Consider the following 17,355-nt stretch of genomic DNA (forward strand, 5'->3'; position numbering starts at 1 on the left):
ACGCTGACTGGTGTCCCAACCTTCCCACCCCCGCATTGGAGGGTTCCCTGCCAGGCCCCTCCAGCGCCCAGCGGTTCCAGGCTTCTACCGATAAGCTGGGTAGGCCCATCACGTATTTGGGGCAGAGTCAGTTGTGCAATAACTTCAACGCTGGGGGTTGCGGATTCAATAGCTGCCGAGCGCTGCATATCTGCTCCCTCTGTTTCAGGGCCCATCCCCGCCCTAGCTGCCCGAAAAGGCAGCACAAGAATCTATGACTGGCCAACATCAACATAGAGCTCTTGGGCGTCCTATTGCAGGACCATCCCGATCGCCAGCTAGTCCAGTTCCTTCTCGCCGGATTCGAGAGGGGTTTCCACATGGGTTTCATTGCCCTCCCTCAAGTTTCCTGGGAGGGAAGGAACTTGCAGTCGGCTACCCAAGATCCGGCGGCAGTAGCCACCTTATTGCAGGACGAGGTCCGGAAGGGGTTCCTGCTGGGCCCGTTCAAGTCCATCCCCTTCGCCACTTGGAGGGTGAACCCAATTGGTCTGGTCTCCAAGCAGTTTTCCAATAAAAGGCGTTTAATTTATGATTTGTCGGCTCCACACGTGTCCCTCTTGCTTCTATTCTAAAGTTGGGAGGTATGCTAAAGCACTAATGAAATGACACCTAATGTGCTGTTGTCACTTTGGCATCACAAGTAGGCAGAGATGTCATGTGACTGCTCCCCTGGACATGCTTGCTTGGATTTTTACTTTCACTTTGCAGCTGCTCCACCCACACAGCCTCTCATTAATGGGAGCATGCTATGCTAAATGCAGTAGAAAAATTATATTTATACAGTATATCTGTCATGATACAAATTCCTCTTGGCTTTAGTTATTGTCTGGGGCACTTTATTGTTTTTTATACTTATGGTGGCCAACCCCTTTAAGTCTTCTGAAATTATGACCCCTAAATCCCTTTCCTCAGATACTGAGGTTAGGACTGTATCACTGATTTTATATTCTGCTCTTGGTTTTTACACCCCAGGTGCATTATCTTGCACCTATCAACATAACATTTTATTTGCCAGATGTTTGACTAGTCCTCTAGTTTTCCTAAATCCTTTTCCATTTGGTGTATCCCTCCAGGAACATCAACCCTGTTACAATTCTTTGTGTCATCAGCAAAAAGACACACCTTACCATTGAGGCCTTGACTGCAATTGCGCTGATAAAGATATTAAACAATATGGGTCCCAGAACAGATCCCTGAGGTACCCCACTGGTAACAAGACTACAGTCTGAATATACTCCATTGACTACAACCCACTGTTGTCTGTCCCTCAACAACTGCCTAATCCATTCAACAATATGCTAGTCCAAGCTCAAAGACTGCAATTTATTGATAAGCCTTCTAAGTGGGACAGTATCAAAAGCCTTAGTAAAGTCTAGATAAGCAATGTCTACTGCACCCTCGCCATCTATTATTTTAGTCACCCAATCAAAAAAATCTATAAGATTAGTTTGACATGATCTCCCTTAAGTAAACCCATGCTGTTTTTCATCTTTTAATCCATGGGATTTTAGATGTTCCACAATCCTCTCCTTAAGTATGGTTTCCATTAATTTCCCCACTATTGATGTCAGGCTTACTGGCCTATAGTTGCCCGATTCCTCCCTACTACCTTTCTTGTGAATGGGCACAACATTTGCTAATTTCCAATCTTTTGGGACAACTCCTGTTACCAGTGATTGGTTAAATAAATCTGTTAATGGTTTTGCTAGTTCACCGCTAAGCTCTTTTAATAGCTTTGGGTGTATCCCATCAGGCCCCTGTGACTTATTAGTCTTAAATTTAGACAGCTGACTTAGAACCTCTTCCTTTGTAAAGACACATGCATCAAAAGATTCATTAGTCTTCCTCCATAACTGAGGTCCTTTTCCTTCATTTTCCTTTGTAAAAACTGAACAGAAGTATTCATTGAGGCAGTCAGCTAGTTCTTTATCTTCTTCCATATACCTTCCTTCTTTTGTTTTTAATTTGGTAATTCCTTGTTTTAGTTTCCTTTTTTCATTTATGTTTCTGAAGAATGTCTTATCACCTTTTTTCACTGACTGATTAGGGTTAGTCCTATCAGACATCCACTATATATAGACAAAATATATCACATAGGCATTGTTTGCTGTAGTTGATCAACTTCAAAAATAGAATATAAAAATAGAATATAAAAATAAAATATAAAAATAAGGGTAAAATCTAAAAATAAGGAAAAAAATATAAATGGTAACTATTTTTTTTTTTTTTAAGTGAAAAAGTCACTTATGTGGTTGCCAGTTTGGTAGTCCAGTATATAGGAGGAATATATCAGGATAATAGTTCAGATGATATTGCTCCTGATATTATTAGTTTAGTGCCGATATATATTGGTAATGTATAAACCAGACTAATGTCCTTGTGACCATATTCTGGACATCAAAATAACTTCTCTATCTGCAATGAAATGAGGTGCTGTTGTTACTATGGTATGACAGTTGGCCAGGAATGCCATGTCACCACTCCTCTGAAGAAGCTTGCTGTGATGCATGCTGGGATTCTTTCACTTTGCAGCTGCCCCGCCCTCACAGCCTCTTAGGCTAGGTCTACACGACAACATTTGTCGCGCGACAAAAAGTCGCGCAACAGATAGGGCGCAACAATTGTCGCGCAACATTTTGTTGCACTAATGTCGCGCGACAATTTTTATAATGGCAGTCTATGGTGTCGCACTGCAACATGCGACATGCTGTGACTGTCAAATGGATTTTCTGCGACTGTCGCGTCGCAGTCGCATGTTGCAGTCGCATGTTGCAGTGCGACACCATAGACTGCCATTATAAAAATTGTCGCGCGACATTGGTGCAACAAAATGCCGCGCGACAAATGTCGTCATGTAGACCTAGCCTAAGAAAAAGTATACATGCACAGTATATCTCTCATTATACTAATACCTCTTGGCTTTAGTCAGTGGCGTACCTACCATATAGGCAGACCACACAGCTGCTATGGGGCCCGTGAGAAAGAGGGGCCCGAAGTGGAGGAAAGGCCCCGCCCCCTAATTACCTCTGTCTATCTTTCTAAAGCTAAATGACCTTTGATGATGTCACCACCAGTCCTGTAAGGGAACTGCACTGTAAAGTGTAGTTAGAACAGTGCATCTGCCAGTACCTGTGATGACATCATCTTCAACATCACAGGTAGAGATGTCCCGAATAGTTCGCTGGCGAATAGTTCCTAGCGAACATAACTTGCTCGCGTTCAACGCGGCAGGCGAATATATGTGATGTTCGGTCCACCCCCTATTCATTATGATTGAGTAAACTTTGACCCTGTACCTCACAGTCAGCAGACACATTCCAGCCAATCAGCAGCAGACCCTCCCACCTCCTGGACAGCATCCATTTTAGATTAATTCGGAAGCTGCATTCTAAGTGAGAGGAGGGACAGTGTAGCTGCTGCTGATTTAATAGGGAAATCGATTGCTAGGCAAGTGTATTCAGTGTACACTACAACCCTGAAGGACTCATCTGATCTCTTCTTTAAGGACAGCACCCCCAAAAGCCCTTTTTAGGGCTAGAACATCAGTCTGCTTTTTTTTTTTTTTCCTATGTAATCTAATTGCAGTTGCCTGCCAGCGTATGTGCGTTTCAGGGCCTGCCAGGGCACAGTGTCACACCAGTGCAACTCATATCTGGTGTAACAGTAGTATACATAAAAAAAAGAGAAATTTGACTGTGAAAGAATAGCAGTCAGTTTCCTTCACGCGTGTGCGTTTCAGGGCCTACCAGGGCACAGTGTCACACCAGTGCAACTCATATCTGGTGTAACAGTAGTGTACATTTAAAAAAAAAAAAGAAATTTCACTGTGAAATAATAGCAGTCAGTTGCCTGCCCTTCACACATGTGCGTTTCAGGGCCTGCCAGGGCACAGTGTCACACCAGTGCCACTCATATCTGGTGTAACAGTAGTGTACATTTAAAAAAATATATAGAAATTTGACTGTGAAATAATAGCAATCAGTTGCCGTCACGCGTGTGTTTTTTAGGGCCTGCCAGGGCACAGTGTCACACCAGTGCAACTCATATCTGGTGTAACAGTAGTGTACATAAAAAAATATATATATAAATTTGACTGTGAAATAATAGCAGTCAGTTGCCTGCCCTTCACACGTGTGCGTTTCACGGCCTGTCAGGGCACAGTGTCACACCAGTGCAACTCATATCTGGTGTAACAGTAGTGTACATAAAAAAAATAGAAATTTGACTGTGAGATAATAGCAGTCAGTTTCCTTCACGCGTGTGCATTTCATGGCCTGCCAGGGCACAGTGTCACACCAGTGCAACTTATATCTGGTGTAACAGTAGTGTACATAAATAAAAAAATAGAAATTTGACTGTGAGATAATAGCAGTCAGTTTCCTTCACGCGTGTGCATTTCACGGCCTGCCAGGGCACAGTGTCACACCAGTGCAACTCATATCTGGTGTAACAGTAGTGTACATAAAAAAATATATATTTAAATTTGACTGTGAAATAATAGCAGTCAGTTGCCTTCATGCGTGTGCGTTTCAGGGCCTGCCAGGGCACAGTGTCACACCAGTGCAACTCATATCTGGTGTAACAGTAGTGTACATAAAAAAAATAGAAATTTGACTGTGAAATAATAGCAATCAGTTTCCTTCACGCGTGTGCATTTCAGGGCCTGCCAGGGCACAGTGTCACACCAGTGCAACTCATATCTGGTGTAACAGTAGTGTACATAAATAAAAAAAATAGAAATTTGACTGTGAAATAATATCAGTTTCCTTCACACGTGTGCGTTTCAGGGCCTGCCAGGGCACAGTGTCACACCAGTGCAACTCATATCTGGTGTAACAGTAGTGTACATAAAAAAAATATATATATAAATTTGACTGTGAAATAATAGCAGTCAGTTGCTTTCATGTGTGTGCGTTTCAGGGCCTGCCAGGGCACAGTGTCACACCAGTGCAACTCATTGCTGGTGTAACAGTAGTGTACATAAAAAAAAATAATTGAAATTTCACTGTGAAATAATAGCAGTCAGTTGCCTGCCCTTCACACATGTGCGTTTCAGGGCCTGCCAGGGCACAGTGTCACACCAGTGCCACTCATATCTGGTGTAACAGTAGTGTACATTTAAAAAAATATATAGAAATTTGACTGTGAAATAATAGCAATCAGTTGCCGTCACGCATGTGTTTTTTAGGGCCTGCCAGGGCACAGTGTCACACCAGTGCAACTCATATCTGGTGTAACAGTAGTGTACATAAAAAAACTAGAAATTTGACTGTGAAATAATAGCAGTCAGTTTCCTTCATGCATGTGCGTTTCAGGGCCTGCCAGGGCACAGTGTCACACCAGTGCAACTCATATCTGGTGTAACAGTAATGTACATGGAAAAAAAAACTAGAAATTTGACTGTGAAATAATAGCAGTCAGTTGCCTGCCCTTCACACGTGTGCGTTTCAGGGCCTGCCAGGGCACAGTGTCACATCAGTGCAATTCATATCTGGTAGCAGTTAGTTGTCTGCAAGCGTGTGTGTCAGTCCTATAGCGTCTACTCTGCCAACTTCTGCACAGTGCCACTCATATCTGGTGTCACAGTAGCTTGCACGCATAGTACCACTAATCGAAAAAAAAATGACAGGCAGAGGCAGGCCACCCCGCAGGGGCCGTCGTGGTCGTGGTGCTGTGATTCCCTTTGGCTCTAGAATAATGCCCAGTGTTCAGAGGCCACGTACCCTGAACTCGAAAAGTTCTGAGGACATAGTTGACTGGCTAACACAAGACACCCAATCTTCTACAGCTTCCGCTCGGAACCTTGACGCACCATCCTCCTCCAGCTTAGCTTCGGGCACCTCTCAAGTTACCACTCGCCCGTCTGCCGCCACCACCAACACTAGCACCTCAGCCGCTTCACTTAATCTGTCAGAGGAGTTATTTACACATCTGTTGGAAGAAATGAGTGATGCGCAACCATTATTGCCAGAGGATGTAGATAACAGGGATATGTCTCAGTCAGGCAGCATTACACACATGGACGTACGGTGTGAAGATGATGATGATGTTGTACCCGCTGCTTCTTCCTTTGCTGAGTTGTCAGATACAAGTGATGCGGTTGATGATGACGATGTGTTCGTGGATGTCACGTGGGTGCCCGCTCGAAGAGAAGAAAAACAGGGGGAAAGTTCAGATGGGGAGACGAGTTGGAAGCAGGGGGAGGTTGTCGCAAGGAGCTAGTGGCACAGTCAGACAGCATGCATTGGCACCCGGGGTCAGCCAGACAGCATGCCAATCAACGCATGCTGTTGCCACCACAAGAATGCCGTCATTGCAGAGCTCAGCAGTGTGGCATTTTTTTTGTGTGTGTCTGCCTCTGACAACAGCGATGCCATTTGCAACCTGTGCCAAAAGAAACTGAGTCATGGGAAGTCCAACACCCACCTAGGTACAACTGGTTGATCCCATGACAAACGCCTATGGGATCAACACATGAGTACAAGCAGCACACAAACTCAAACCCGCCATCCTCCTCCTGGTCCAGCATCTTCAGCCACGTCAACCACTGCTGTCCTCCTTGCCCCCTCTTAACCATCCGCCACTCCTTCTCTTGCCTTGAGCAGTTCCTGCTCATCTGCCCACAGTTAGGTGTCTGTCAAGGACATGTTTGAGCGTAAGAAGCCAATGTCACAAAGTCACCCCCTTGCCCGGCGTCTGACAGCTGGCTTGTCTGAACTCTTAGCCCGTCAGCTTTTACCATACAAGCTGGTGGAGTCTGAGGCCTTCCGCAGTGGAAGGTACCCGGCCAAAATTTCTTTGCACAAAAGGCAATCCCAAACCTGTACTCGATTGTGCAAAAGGAAGTAATGGCATGTCTGGCACAACTGTTGGGGCAAGGGTCCATCTGACCACTGATACCTGGTCTGCAAAGCAGGGTCAGGGCAGGTATATCACCTACACTGCGCATTGGGTCAACCTGCTGACGGCTGCCAGGCATGGAATGCGTGGCTCTGCAGAGGAGTTGGTGACACCACCACGACTTGCAGGCAGGCCTGCTGCCACCTCCTCTACTCCTCCTACTCCATCCTCTTCCATAACCTCCTCGGCTGAGTCCTCTTCTGCTGCTGTGTCTTGCTCCACATCAACGGCACCCCCCCCCAGCTCCCCTGGGGCTATTCCACATCCCGGATTTGGCAGTGTCACGCCGTCTTGGGGTTGACTTGCCTGAAAGCAGAGAGTCACACCGGACCAGCACACCTGTGACTCTGCACCAACTGGAGATCAGCAAAGTGGTGTGTGACAACTGAAGCAATTTGTTGGCGGCATTGAATTTGGGCAAGTTGACACATGTGCCGTGCATGGCACATGTGTGTAATCTAATCGTACACCGCTTTGTGCATAAGTTCCCAGGCTTACAGGACGTCCTGAAGCAGGCCAGGAAGGTGTGTGGCCATTTCAGGCGTTCCTACACGGCCATGGCGCACTTTTCAGATATCCGGCGCCCGTGAGGCGCTTGATTTGCGACAGCCCGACACGGAATTCAACACTCCTAATGTTCGACCGCCTGCTCCTACAAGAAAAAGCCGTCAACGAGTATTTGTATGACCGGGGTGCTAGGACAGCCTCTGCGGAGCTGGGAATTTTTTTGCCACGTTACTGGACGCTCATGCGCAATGCTCATGTGTCCTTTTGAGGAAGTGACAAACCTAGTCAGTCGCACCGAAGGCACCATCAGCGACATCATCACATTTGTTTTCTTCCTGGAGCGTGCCCTGTGAAGAGTGCTGGATCAGGCCATAGATGAGCGTTAAGAGGAAGAGTTGTGGTCACCATCACCACTACCAGAAACAGCCTTATCAGCATTGCTTGCTGGACCTGCGGCAACGCCGGACGAGGAGTGTGAGGAAGAGGAGTCAGAGGAGGAATGTGGCTTTGAAGAGGAGGAGGAAGACCAACCACAACAGGCATCCCAGGGTACTCGTTGTCACCTATCTGGTACCCGTTGTGTTGTACGTGGCTGGGGGGAAGAACATACTTCCGGTGAGATCACTGAGGATGAGGAACGGGACATGAGTAGCTCGCCATCCAACCTTGTGCAAATGGGGTCTTTCATGCTGTCGTGCCTGTTGAGGGACCCTCGTATAAAAAGGCTGAAGGAGAACGACCTGTACTGGGTGTCCACGCTACTAGACCCCCGGTATAAACAGAAAGTGGCTGAAATGTTACCGAATTACCAGAAGTCGGAAAGGATGCAGCAGTTCCAAAATAAATTAAAAAGTATGCTTTACACAGCATTTAAGGGTGATGTCACAGCACAACGGGAATCTAACAGGCGAAGAGGTGAAAGTAATCCTCCTCCTACCACGACCACGCCGGCAAGGACAGGGCGCTTTACAGACATGTTGTTGATGGAGGACATGCAGAGCTTTTTATGTCCTTCGCATCGCCACAGCCCTTCGGTGTCCACCCTCAGAGAACAACTCGACCGACAGGTAGCAGACTACCTCGCCTTAACTGCAGATATGGACACTCTGAGGAGCGATGAACCCCTTGACTACTGGGTGTGCAGGCTTGACCTGTGGCCTGAGCAATCCCAATTTGTGATAGAACTTCTGGCCTGCCCCGCTTTAAGTGTCCTGTCAGAAAGGACCTTCCGTGCAGCAGGAGGTATTGTCACTTTGTCATTGAGAAGAGAAGTCGCCTAGGTCAAAAAAGTCTAGATTACCTCATCTTTATCAAGATGAATGAGGGATGGATCCCGAAGGGACTGACAGTGAGCGATACATTTGACTAAAAAAGGCCCGGTGATGAGATCAGCTGCCTTGGGCTAAAAATGGTCCACACGCTGCTGTATTTTATCTCTGAATGCCGGATGACTTGCGTGACTTATCCACCACCAACTAGGGTTCAAGCCGCAATGTTTTAGGGCACTTTCTGTCTGGGAAACAAACATACATTTTTCTGGCCGCTGCTACAGCGTGGTCGTGGTAGGAGGAGGATTACTTTCACCTTTTACCCTGTTAGATTCCCGTTGTGCTGTGACATCACCCTTATACGCTGTGTAAAGCATACTTTTTAATTTATTTTGGAACTGCTGCATCCTTTCCGACTTCCGGTAATTCGGTAACATTACCTAATATCTAACAATACCTAATTTTTCAGGCATGTGTACATGCCTAATTTTTCTGGCCTCTGCACTGTGGCTTCAAAAACCAAACAAAAATGAATGCGACCACCTCTATGAGTGTGTTGGCAATGGCAATGTTGGCACACCCCAGATGATAAGGTCGTTGCTTCATTGTGAACAGACCAAAAGTGATCGGCTGGATAATTTTGCATAAAAAAAACATTAATTTTCTTTGTGATCATCTAAGGTGATCATTAAAGCTTCTAGGCCAACAATGAGCCCACACTGCAGAATCATTGTTTTCTGGGTCACTTAACTGTCACTGAACTACCTCAGCACGACCATAGACTTTGAAAAAAAAAACATTGCCTGCAATCTCCCAAACGTGCGCACGAGCACAGTCATCACTACACCAAGATTGACGCATAGAGGTATAAAATGTATGTAATGAGTGTGTCAACTATTGACAACTCTTTGCGGTTGTCTAAAATCTATTCCATACACGTCCCCTGATAGGGGACATAACAGGGATTAAACTGATAGGAATAGTACTACTTAACACACCACTCCTATCTGGTGGCACAGTAGATTGCATGCACAGTGCAAACTACAATTTAGCGTGGTATTAAAAAGCAGGAGGTGCTCAACCCCATATGCAGTGGTGCATCTATACTGTGGTCCAGCAAAAATGCATACAATGGAGGATGCCTGCAGCGGACCACAAGTACCACAATGGACATCCTACACAGGATAGCAATTGTGTGGATGTGATAAGAAGTCAAAATGACATAACAAAAACAAAGACAGGTGCACTATGTGGTCTTACTAACCCTCGTACTGGTGTAAAATTGAGAATTAGCCAACATATCCTGCTTGGAGGACATGTCTGAGCCCGAGCACCACGCCAAGGTTTCTCAAGTAGCTCGGGAACCATGCACAGCGCCCCAAATTTGAAGTAGGAGGACCGACCAAGCATCTTTTTCCATCTCCCGGTACCTAAAATCGATTCCATACACACCTCCCCTGATAGGGGACGTAACAGGGATTAAACTGATAAGAATAGTACTACTTAACACACCTTATATTAATAATAATACTAGTGAACGTAACAGGGATTAAACTGATAGGAATAGTACTATTTAACACACCACACATATTGGGATTGCACAGTACATTACACAGCGCACACGCAGTGCCCCAAATTGGAATTAAGAGGACCAACCAAGCATCTTTTTCCGTCTCCCGGTCCTAAAATCGATTCCATATACACGTCCCCTGATAGGGGACGTAACAGGGATTAAACTGATAAGAATAGTACTACTTAACACACCACTCCTATCTGGTGGCACATTAGATTGCACGTGCAGTGCCCCAAATTTGAAGTAGGAGGACCGACCAAGCATCTTTTTCCATCTCCCACTTCCTAAAATCGATGCCATATACACGTCCCCTGATAGGGGACGTAACAGGGATTAAACTGATAAGAATAGTACTACTTAACACACCACTTCTATCTGATGGCACATTAGATTGCACGCGCAGTGCCCCAAATTTGAAGTAGGAGGACCGACCAAGCATCTTTTTCCATCTCCCAGTTCCTAAAATCAATGCCATATACACGTCCCCTGATAGGGGACGTAACAGGGATTAAACTGATAAGAATAGTACTACTTAACACACCACTCCTATCTGATGGCACATTAGATTGCACGCGCAGTGCCCCAAATTTGAAGTAGGAGGACCGACCAAGCATCTTTTTCCATCTCCCAGTTCCTAAAATCAATGCCATATACACGTCCCCTAATAGGGGACGTAACAGGGATTAAACTGATAAGAATAGTACTACTTAACACACCACTCATATCTGGTGGCACATTAGATTGCACGTGCAGTGCCCCAAATTTGAAGTAGGAGGACCGACCAAGCATCTTTTTCCATCTCCCGCTTCCTAAAATCGATGCCATATACACGTCCCCTGATAGGGGACGTAACAGGGATTAAACTGATAAGAATAGTACTACTTAACACACCACTCATATCTGGTGGCACATTATATAGCACGCGCAGTGCCCCAAATTTGAAGTAGGAGGACCTTTTTCCATCTCCCAGTTCCTAAAATCAATGACATATACACGTCCCCTGATAGGGGACGTAACAGGGATTAAACTTATATGAATAGTACTACTTAACACACCTAATAATAACGCAGAGAGAGGCAACACCTTTCGGGGACCCTTGGTGTTGTACGTGGCTGGGTGTAGGAAGAGACCTTCAATGACATCAGTGAGGACAAGGAACGGGACATGGCTAGCATGGTATCCAACATTGTGCAAATGGGGAGTTTGCGGTTGTGCAATTGGACTGTTTGCGGTTGTTTGCGGTGCGTTAAACAGGGAGTTTGGTCTGTCACTGTGAAGTGGGTGTAACCGTTACACTACCTGATCGATACCACATCATACCTGATGTTTTAAAGCACGTTATTCCAAACAATTTAGGAATGTTAGGTGATTTATGCCCTTTATGGATTAAAACCCAACTCTGCGTCAACTACGTAATTTTCCATGGGAGTTTTGCCATGGATCCCCCTCCGGCATGCCACAGTCCAGGTGTTAGTCCCCTTGGAACAACTTTTCCATCACTATTGTGGCCAGAAAGAGTCCCTGTGGGTTTTAAAATTCGCCTGCCCATTGAAGTCTATGGCGGTTCGCCCATTCGCAAACACTTGCGGAAATTCACGTTCGCCGCTCGCAAATGGAAAATTTTATGTTCGCGACATCTCTAATCACAGGTCCTGCAGAATCTAGCAAAGTAACTGCACCAAAAATGGTATAGTTCCTAATTTGGAAAGATACATCTGTCAGGACCTGTGACATCATCACCTAAAAGTATTAGATATCTGTAAAGAATAAATCAAGGCAACTGGACGTACTGTAGATTTCTTGAAAACGTTTCACTCGTTCTTCCAACGAGCTTTCTCAATTCTGAGTGATTGTACAAAAATTCTGGGAATAAATATGTAACTGAATCCACATCTGGTAATTATACCCAGCATTGGGTCAAAGGTGTTGATTCTATTATCCTAATTGGAGTCAGTAGGTGATAAAGACTTCCCAGAAAAAGGTGTCAAGACAGCATTATACGTGGCAGACAATAGATGTCTAACCCCCCCACCTCTATTCAAGCCTTATCACCTACTGACTCAAATTAGGATAATGGAATCAACACCTTTGACCCAATGCTGGGTATAATTACCAGATGTGGATTCAGTTACATATTTATTCCCAGAATTTTTGTACAATCACTCAGAATTGAGAAAGCTCGTTGGAAGAACGAGTGAAACGTTTTCAAGAAATCTACAGTATGTCCAGTTGCCTTGATTTATTCTTTACAGCTATATACCATGACCTGGATAAATGAGAACCTTCACAGACAGTAAGTATTAGAAGTTCACAATCAGCTCTGCATTGATCCATACAGACTGGAATGGAGTGGTAAGAGGAGGTCCTCCATTCTTGTCATTTGAACCCCCCCCCCCCCCCATGCCCTGTTTTTACTCATTGCTCACTCATGTATAATACTTCAGACAGTTACAGTGACCACTACCTCATGTACCTCACACACACAGTGACCATAATGCATAACTGTCCACATACTTCTATAAACACTGCATCTACAGTATTATACCTTGTATTTCTCACATCAATACACTGCTCTGTATATATATACTGTGTGTATGTATATATATATATATATATACACACACTGCATATATTATACCTCGTACCTTATATAACAGTACACTGCTGTATATACTATACATCTGTACACACTGCATCTATTATAGCTCTTTTGTGTGCCAGGGCTGTTTTGTAATCCAAATCCGGCCCTGATGGCATAAATTATATAACGCAGCAACAAAGGGTGAGGCCTGGAATGGGTAGTGGGAGGGGCTATAAAAGGGGAATGGGGGCCCAATTTAGATTCTTGCTATGGGCCGCCCCTGGCATTAGTTATTATCTGGGGCCATTTTATTTATTTTTTTTTGTGTATAGTGGCCAACCCCTTTAACACAGGCAGACAACAGAAACAGCACACTTATGCTGAAATTTAGCAGGCTATGAAACCTTTTACTTGAGCACCCTCCAAAGGGGAAGATGCCTTAAGTACTCCAGCGTGCACACTCTGGTCCTTTAAGAGTCAGAGGGAGTGCATGCATGCACCCTACCAACAAAGGAGGAGAGGCCTTGACAAGTATCAGACCAGACCACAGTCTGTGGAGTGGGACAGAGCAGGCTCGGTGGCCAGGCCTGCTGGGAAGAAGACATCAGAAAGTGGGTCCAGCTATTTTAGTGTAGACATTTGCTAGGATGGCCCAGCAGTACATACTTTTTAGAAAAGTGGTGAGAGGGGCTTCAAACTTCCAAATTTTGTACAACCATGTTGTGTTCCAAATTTTACAACTTTTTGCCACCGGTGTTCATACAGGGGATGATAAATGTCTCCATTAATATTTAGTGTTGTCATAATTATATGTTTTACCCTAAATGCTTACCTTATTTCCCCTCAGCTCTCTAACCTAATATTATTTACATAGTGTTTTGGTCAGTGATTTCCATCAGTGATTGTAAGCCAAAACCAGGTGCACATCAAAATGATTACATGAGCACTGACAATGCCAAAATCAATGATTTTTAATCAATCATTTTAAATAATTATACATTATATTAAAATGATTTTGAATACTTGTTTTTTTGTTGTTCTCAGGTTAATCAGTACCATGGCATCCAGAAGCTAATAAGCCTTTTCAGGAGTTCCAATCAAAATGTGCAGCTGGCAGCAGCCGGGGCGCTCAGGAATCTTGTTTTCAAAAACAACCAAAATAAACTTGAGACAAGCCGTCAAGGAGGTGTCCGCGAGGCAGTCAGCCTATTGAGGAAGACTCCCAATCAGGAGATTCAAAAACAAATAACAGGTCAGAAGTTTCATGTGAAATGTTTGGATGATAGCTTGAGCAGCTTGAATTGATTTAGGTTCTAATCTAAATTGCATGAAGCCTTGTGACTTACATTTAGAACTGGTGTTGGATGCGCCGTAGTTATGGAGAAGCCGGCGCCTCTTCATAACTCTGGCGGATCCACCGCCAGCCATGGGCCTTTATTAAGACTAAAGTCTAAAACGCCAGTCTTAATAAATGTGCCCCTACACACATAATTGGAAAGCAGCATAATAAAGTAGCAGCAAAGTGAAGAGATTTGGCAAAGCTCATGTACACGTTGCTTTTTGCTTCTGTGTGGATACTGACCTGCCAAGCAGATTTTCAAATCCGCAATTGTTTGGGGTGATCCTGCACCTTATGTATGTTTGTTTTCCCCAAAGACTTCGATGTGGTTGTTAGCATAAACTGAAAACAAAACCCCCAGTTTGTGATCCAGAAGATGGTGGGAGTCAAACAGCAGGTAGTAGTTCATATGAGTAGACTCTCTGTATACTCCAGTTTCCAGCAATCCTCCCTGTCTGACTGCTTACAAAGCAGTGCAAGAAAGCCATTTGCTGTTTGGCACATCTTCCTATGTAAAACTGATGTTATGGTCCACTGGGTTGATGTGTTCAGTTAGCGTGTTATCATCTTGCATTTGGTTTTTAACCCTGTCTTCCACCTATCTGGACCAGTAACTGGGTGCAGTTCCCACAAAGGTGTTTAGAGTTTTATGTTCCACTTCCTTCATGTATGTAACATGCCGGGGATCCTGCGGGGAACCCCCGAAACGTCAGGCAAGGTAGGACACGGCAAACATGCTACGGAACACGGAAACTTTAATGCAAGGTAACAGAAGCACATGACAATGACAAACGTGCCGCAGAGTACTGTTACAGATCAGGGGGTGAAAACCCACTGTGCTACTAACGGTATGTAGCCTGAAGGGGCGTGACTAAGCAGCTACCTGGACTTCACTAGATGGCGGAGATAGACTTTGGCGTTAGGGTAGCTGCCAGGTGCCACTCCAGAGCCACACCCGTACAGTAACAATGGGTCAGGAGGACCAGGAGATACCTACGAAAGTATCTACAGTAGAACAGGCATGAACCGAAATACAACTATGACAGAAACCAGGAATAGACAGGACAGAGTCAGAAACAGTTACCTGCGCTGCAAGCAGACAGAGCTAAGCGGTCCCAGGCAGAGCTGCACACGGATGGCGATTCACCCTCCTGGGAAGCCAGGAGCCTACTTCCGCAGGCGGACAAACAGACATGAACAGAAGCAGAGTAAACTGCCACAAACAAGAACAGAAACAGGCATAACAGAAACAGACGCAGAATAGATCTGCTAGGCTATGGACAGAACATGGCATACAAACAGAACGAAAACCACAATGCAGAGCAAGGCGGAACCATACCAAAGTATAGCAGACAGAAACCCAAGGATCAGCAGCAAAGGGCAAAACAGAGCATAACAAGGAACTGACTATAGAACAAGCAAGACTGACCCAGAAACACACGGATCACAGGGAGGAATACTCGCCCAACGAGTGCACCTGTGAGGAACACACACACAGAGCAACTCCGGGATTAATCCCTACAGGTCAGGGAACCAGAACACAGCGCAAGGCTGCGGTACCGGGAATTGACCATGGCAACCAGGAACACTGAACAGAACAGGGTGTTTCCCTTGGCAACCAGGATACACTAATACAGACACAGTTAATGGGGTACACACACGTACACGGACAGGTTCACACCAGATACCGCAGCCAGCACGCAGCCCCTAGCAACCAGCCTGCACAGGATGACGGCCTTCTGCCAGTACGCTAGTGCGCATGCAGCCAGCCTGCACGGCATCACACGGCACGGTGAACCACACCATGACAATGTACAGGTTAGCCACAATGGGTGAAATTGGTGATCCTATAGCACAGTCATATTGTCATATTTCTGTCTGTAGAACTTATACTTAAATAGGCGGTCAGGCAAAGGTCCAGCAAAGAAGAAAATTGATCTGGATTAAGATTTTTTCTGCTGCTGAGGCTGCTGTCTTGTATTAAATTTGTACTTACTGTTTGAACTGCCTCTGTTGTGGGTATGCATGTGAAAATGGGTTTAACATCATAGGACACCATTGTTTCCTCTGTAGCCAGAATCAAGCCTTGGACTTTAGATGTGAAGTCCTGAGAGTTCTGGATGTGGTGCTCTGTATTTCTAACAAGAGAGACCAGTATGTTGGCTAAGTATTTAGCCATGTTGTTGGTCACTGAGTTGTTGCTGTATGTTTTCCTGCACATATACAGGTCCTTCTAAAAAAATTAGCATATTGTGATAAAGTTCATTATTTTCTGTAATGTACTGATAAACATTAGACTTTCATATATTTTAGATTCATTACACACCAACTGAAGTAGTTCAAGCCTTTTATTGTTTTAATATTGATGATTTTGGCATACAGCTCATGAAAACCCAAAATTCCTATCTCAAAAAATTAGCATATCATGAAAAGGTTCTCTAAACAAGCTATTAACCTAATCATCTGAATCAACTAATTAACTCTAAACACCTGCAAAAGATTCCTGAGGCTTTTAAAAACTCCCAGCCTGGTTCATTACTCAAAACCGCAATCATGGGTAAGACTGCCGACCTGACTGCTGTCCAGAAGGCCATCATTGTCACCCTCAAGCAAGAGGGTAAGACACAGAAAGAAATTTCTGAACGAAAAGGCAGTTCCCAGAGTGCTGTATCAAGGCACCTCAGTGAGAAGTCTGTGGGAAGGAAAAAGTGTGGCAGAAAACGCTGCACAGCGAGAAGAGGTGACCGGACCCTGCGGAAGATTGTGGAGAAGGACCGATTCCAGACCTTGGGGGACCTGCGGAAGCAGTGGACTGAGTCTGGAGTAGAAACATCCAGAGCCACCGTGTACAGGCGTGTGCATGAAATGGGCTACAGGTGCCGCATTCCCCAGAAACAGTGGCAGAAGTGCCTGACCTGGGCTACAGAGAAGCAGCACTGGACTGTTGCTCAGTGGTCCAAAGTACTTTTTTCGGATGAAAGCAAATTTTGCATGTCATTCGGAAATCAAGGTGCCAGAGTCTGGAGGAAGACTGGGGAGAGGGAAATGCCAAAATGCCTGAAGTCCAGTGTCAAGTACCCACAGTCAGTGATGGTCTGGGGTGCCATGTCAGCTGCTGGTGTTGGTCCACTGTGTTTTATCAAGG

General features: G+C 45.1%; 1 protein-coding gene across 1 annotated transcript in view; it reads left to right on the plus strand.

Moving 5' to 3' along the window:
• LOC122922734 (plakophilin-1-like) overlaps nt 1-17,355 on the plus strand; it is a gene marked incomplete at its 3' end in the record, with an annotated part of 159,743 nt that overhangs the window by 135,945 nt on the left and 6,443 nt on the right. Inside the window, exon 5 of the mRNA XM_044273435.1 lies at nt 13,916-14,123. Coding sequence (XP_044129370.1) covers nt 13,916-14,123 — 208 coding nt within the window. The remainder of the gene's footprint in view (nt 1-13,915; nt 14,124-17,355) is intronic.

Source organism: Bufo gargarizans, unplaced genomic scaffold (assembly GCF_014858855.1).
Source record: "Bufo gargarizans isolate SCDJY-AF-19 unplaced genomic scaffold, ASM1485885v1 fragScaff_scaffold_680_pilon:::fragment_2:::debris, whole genome shotgun sequence".
Lineage (NCBI taxonomy): Eukaryota > Metazoa > Chordata > Amphibia > Anura > Bufonidae > Bufo > Bufo gargarizans.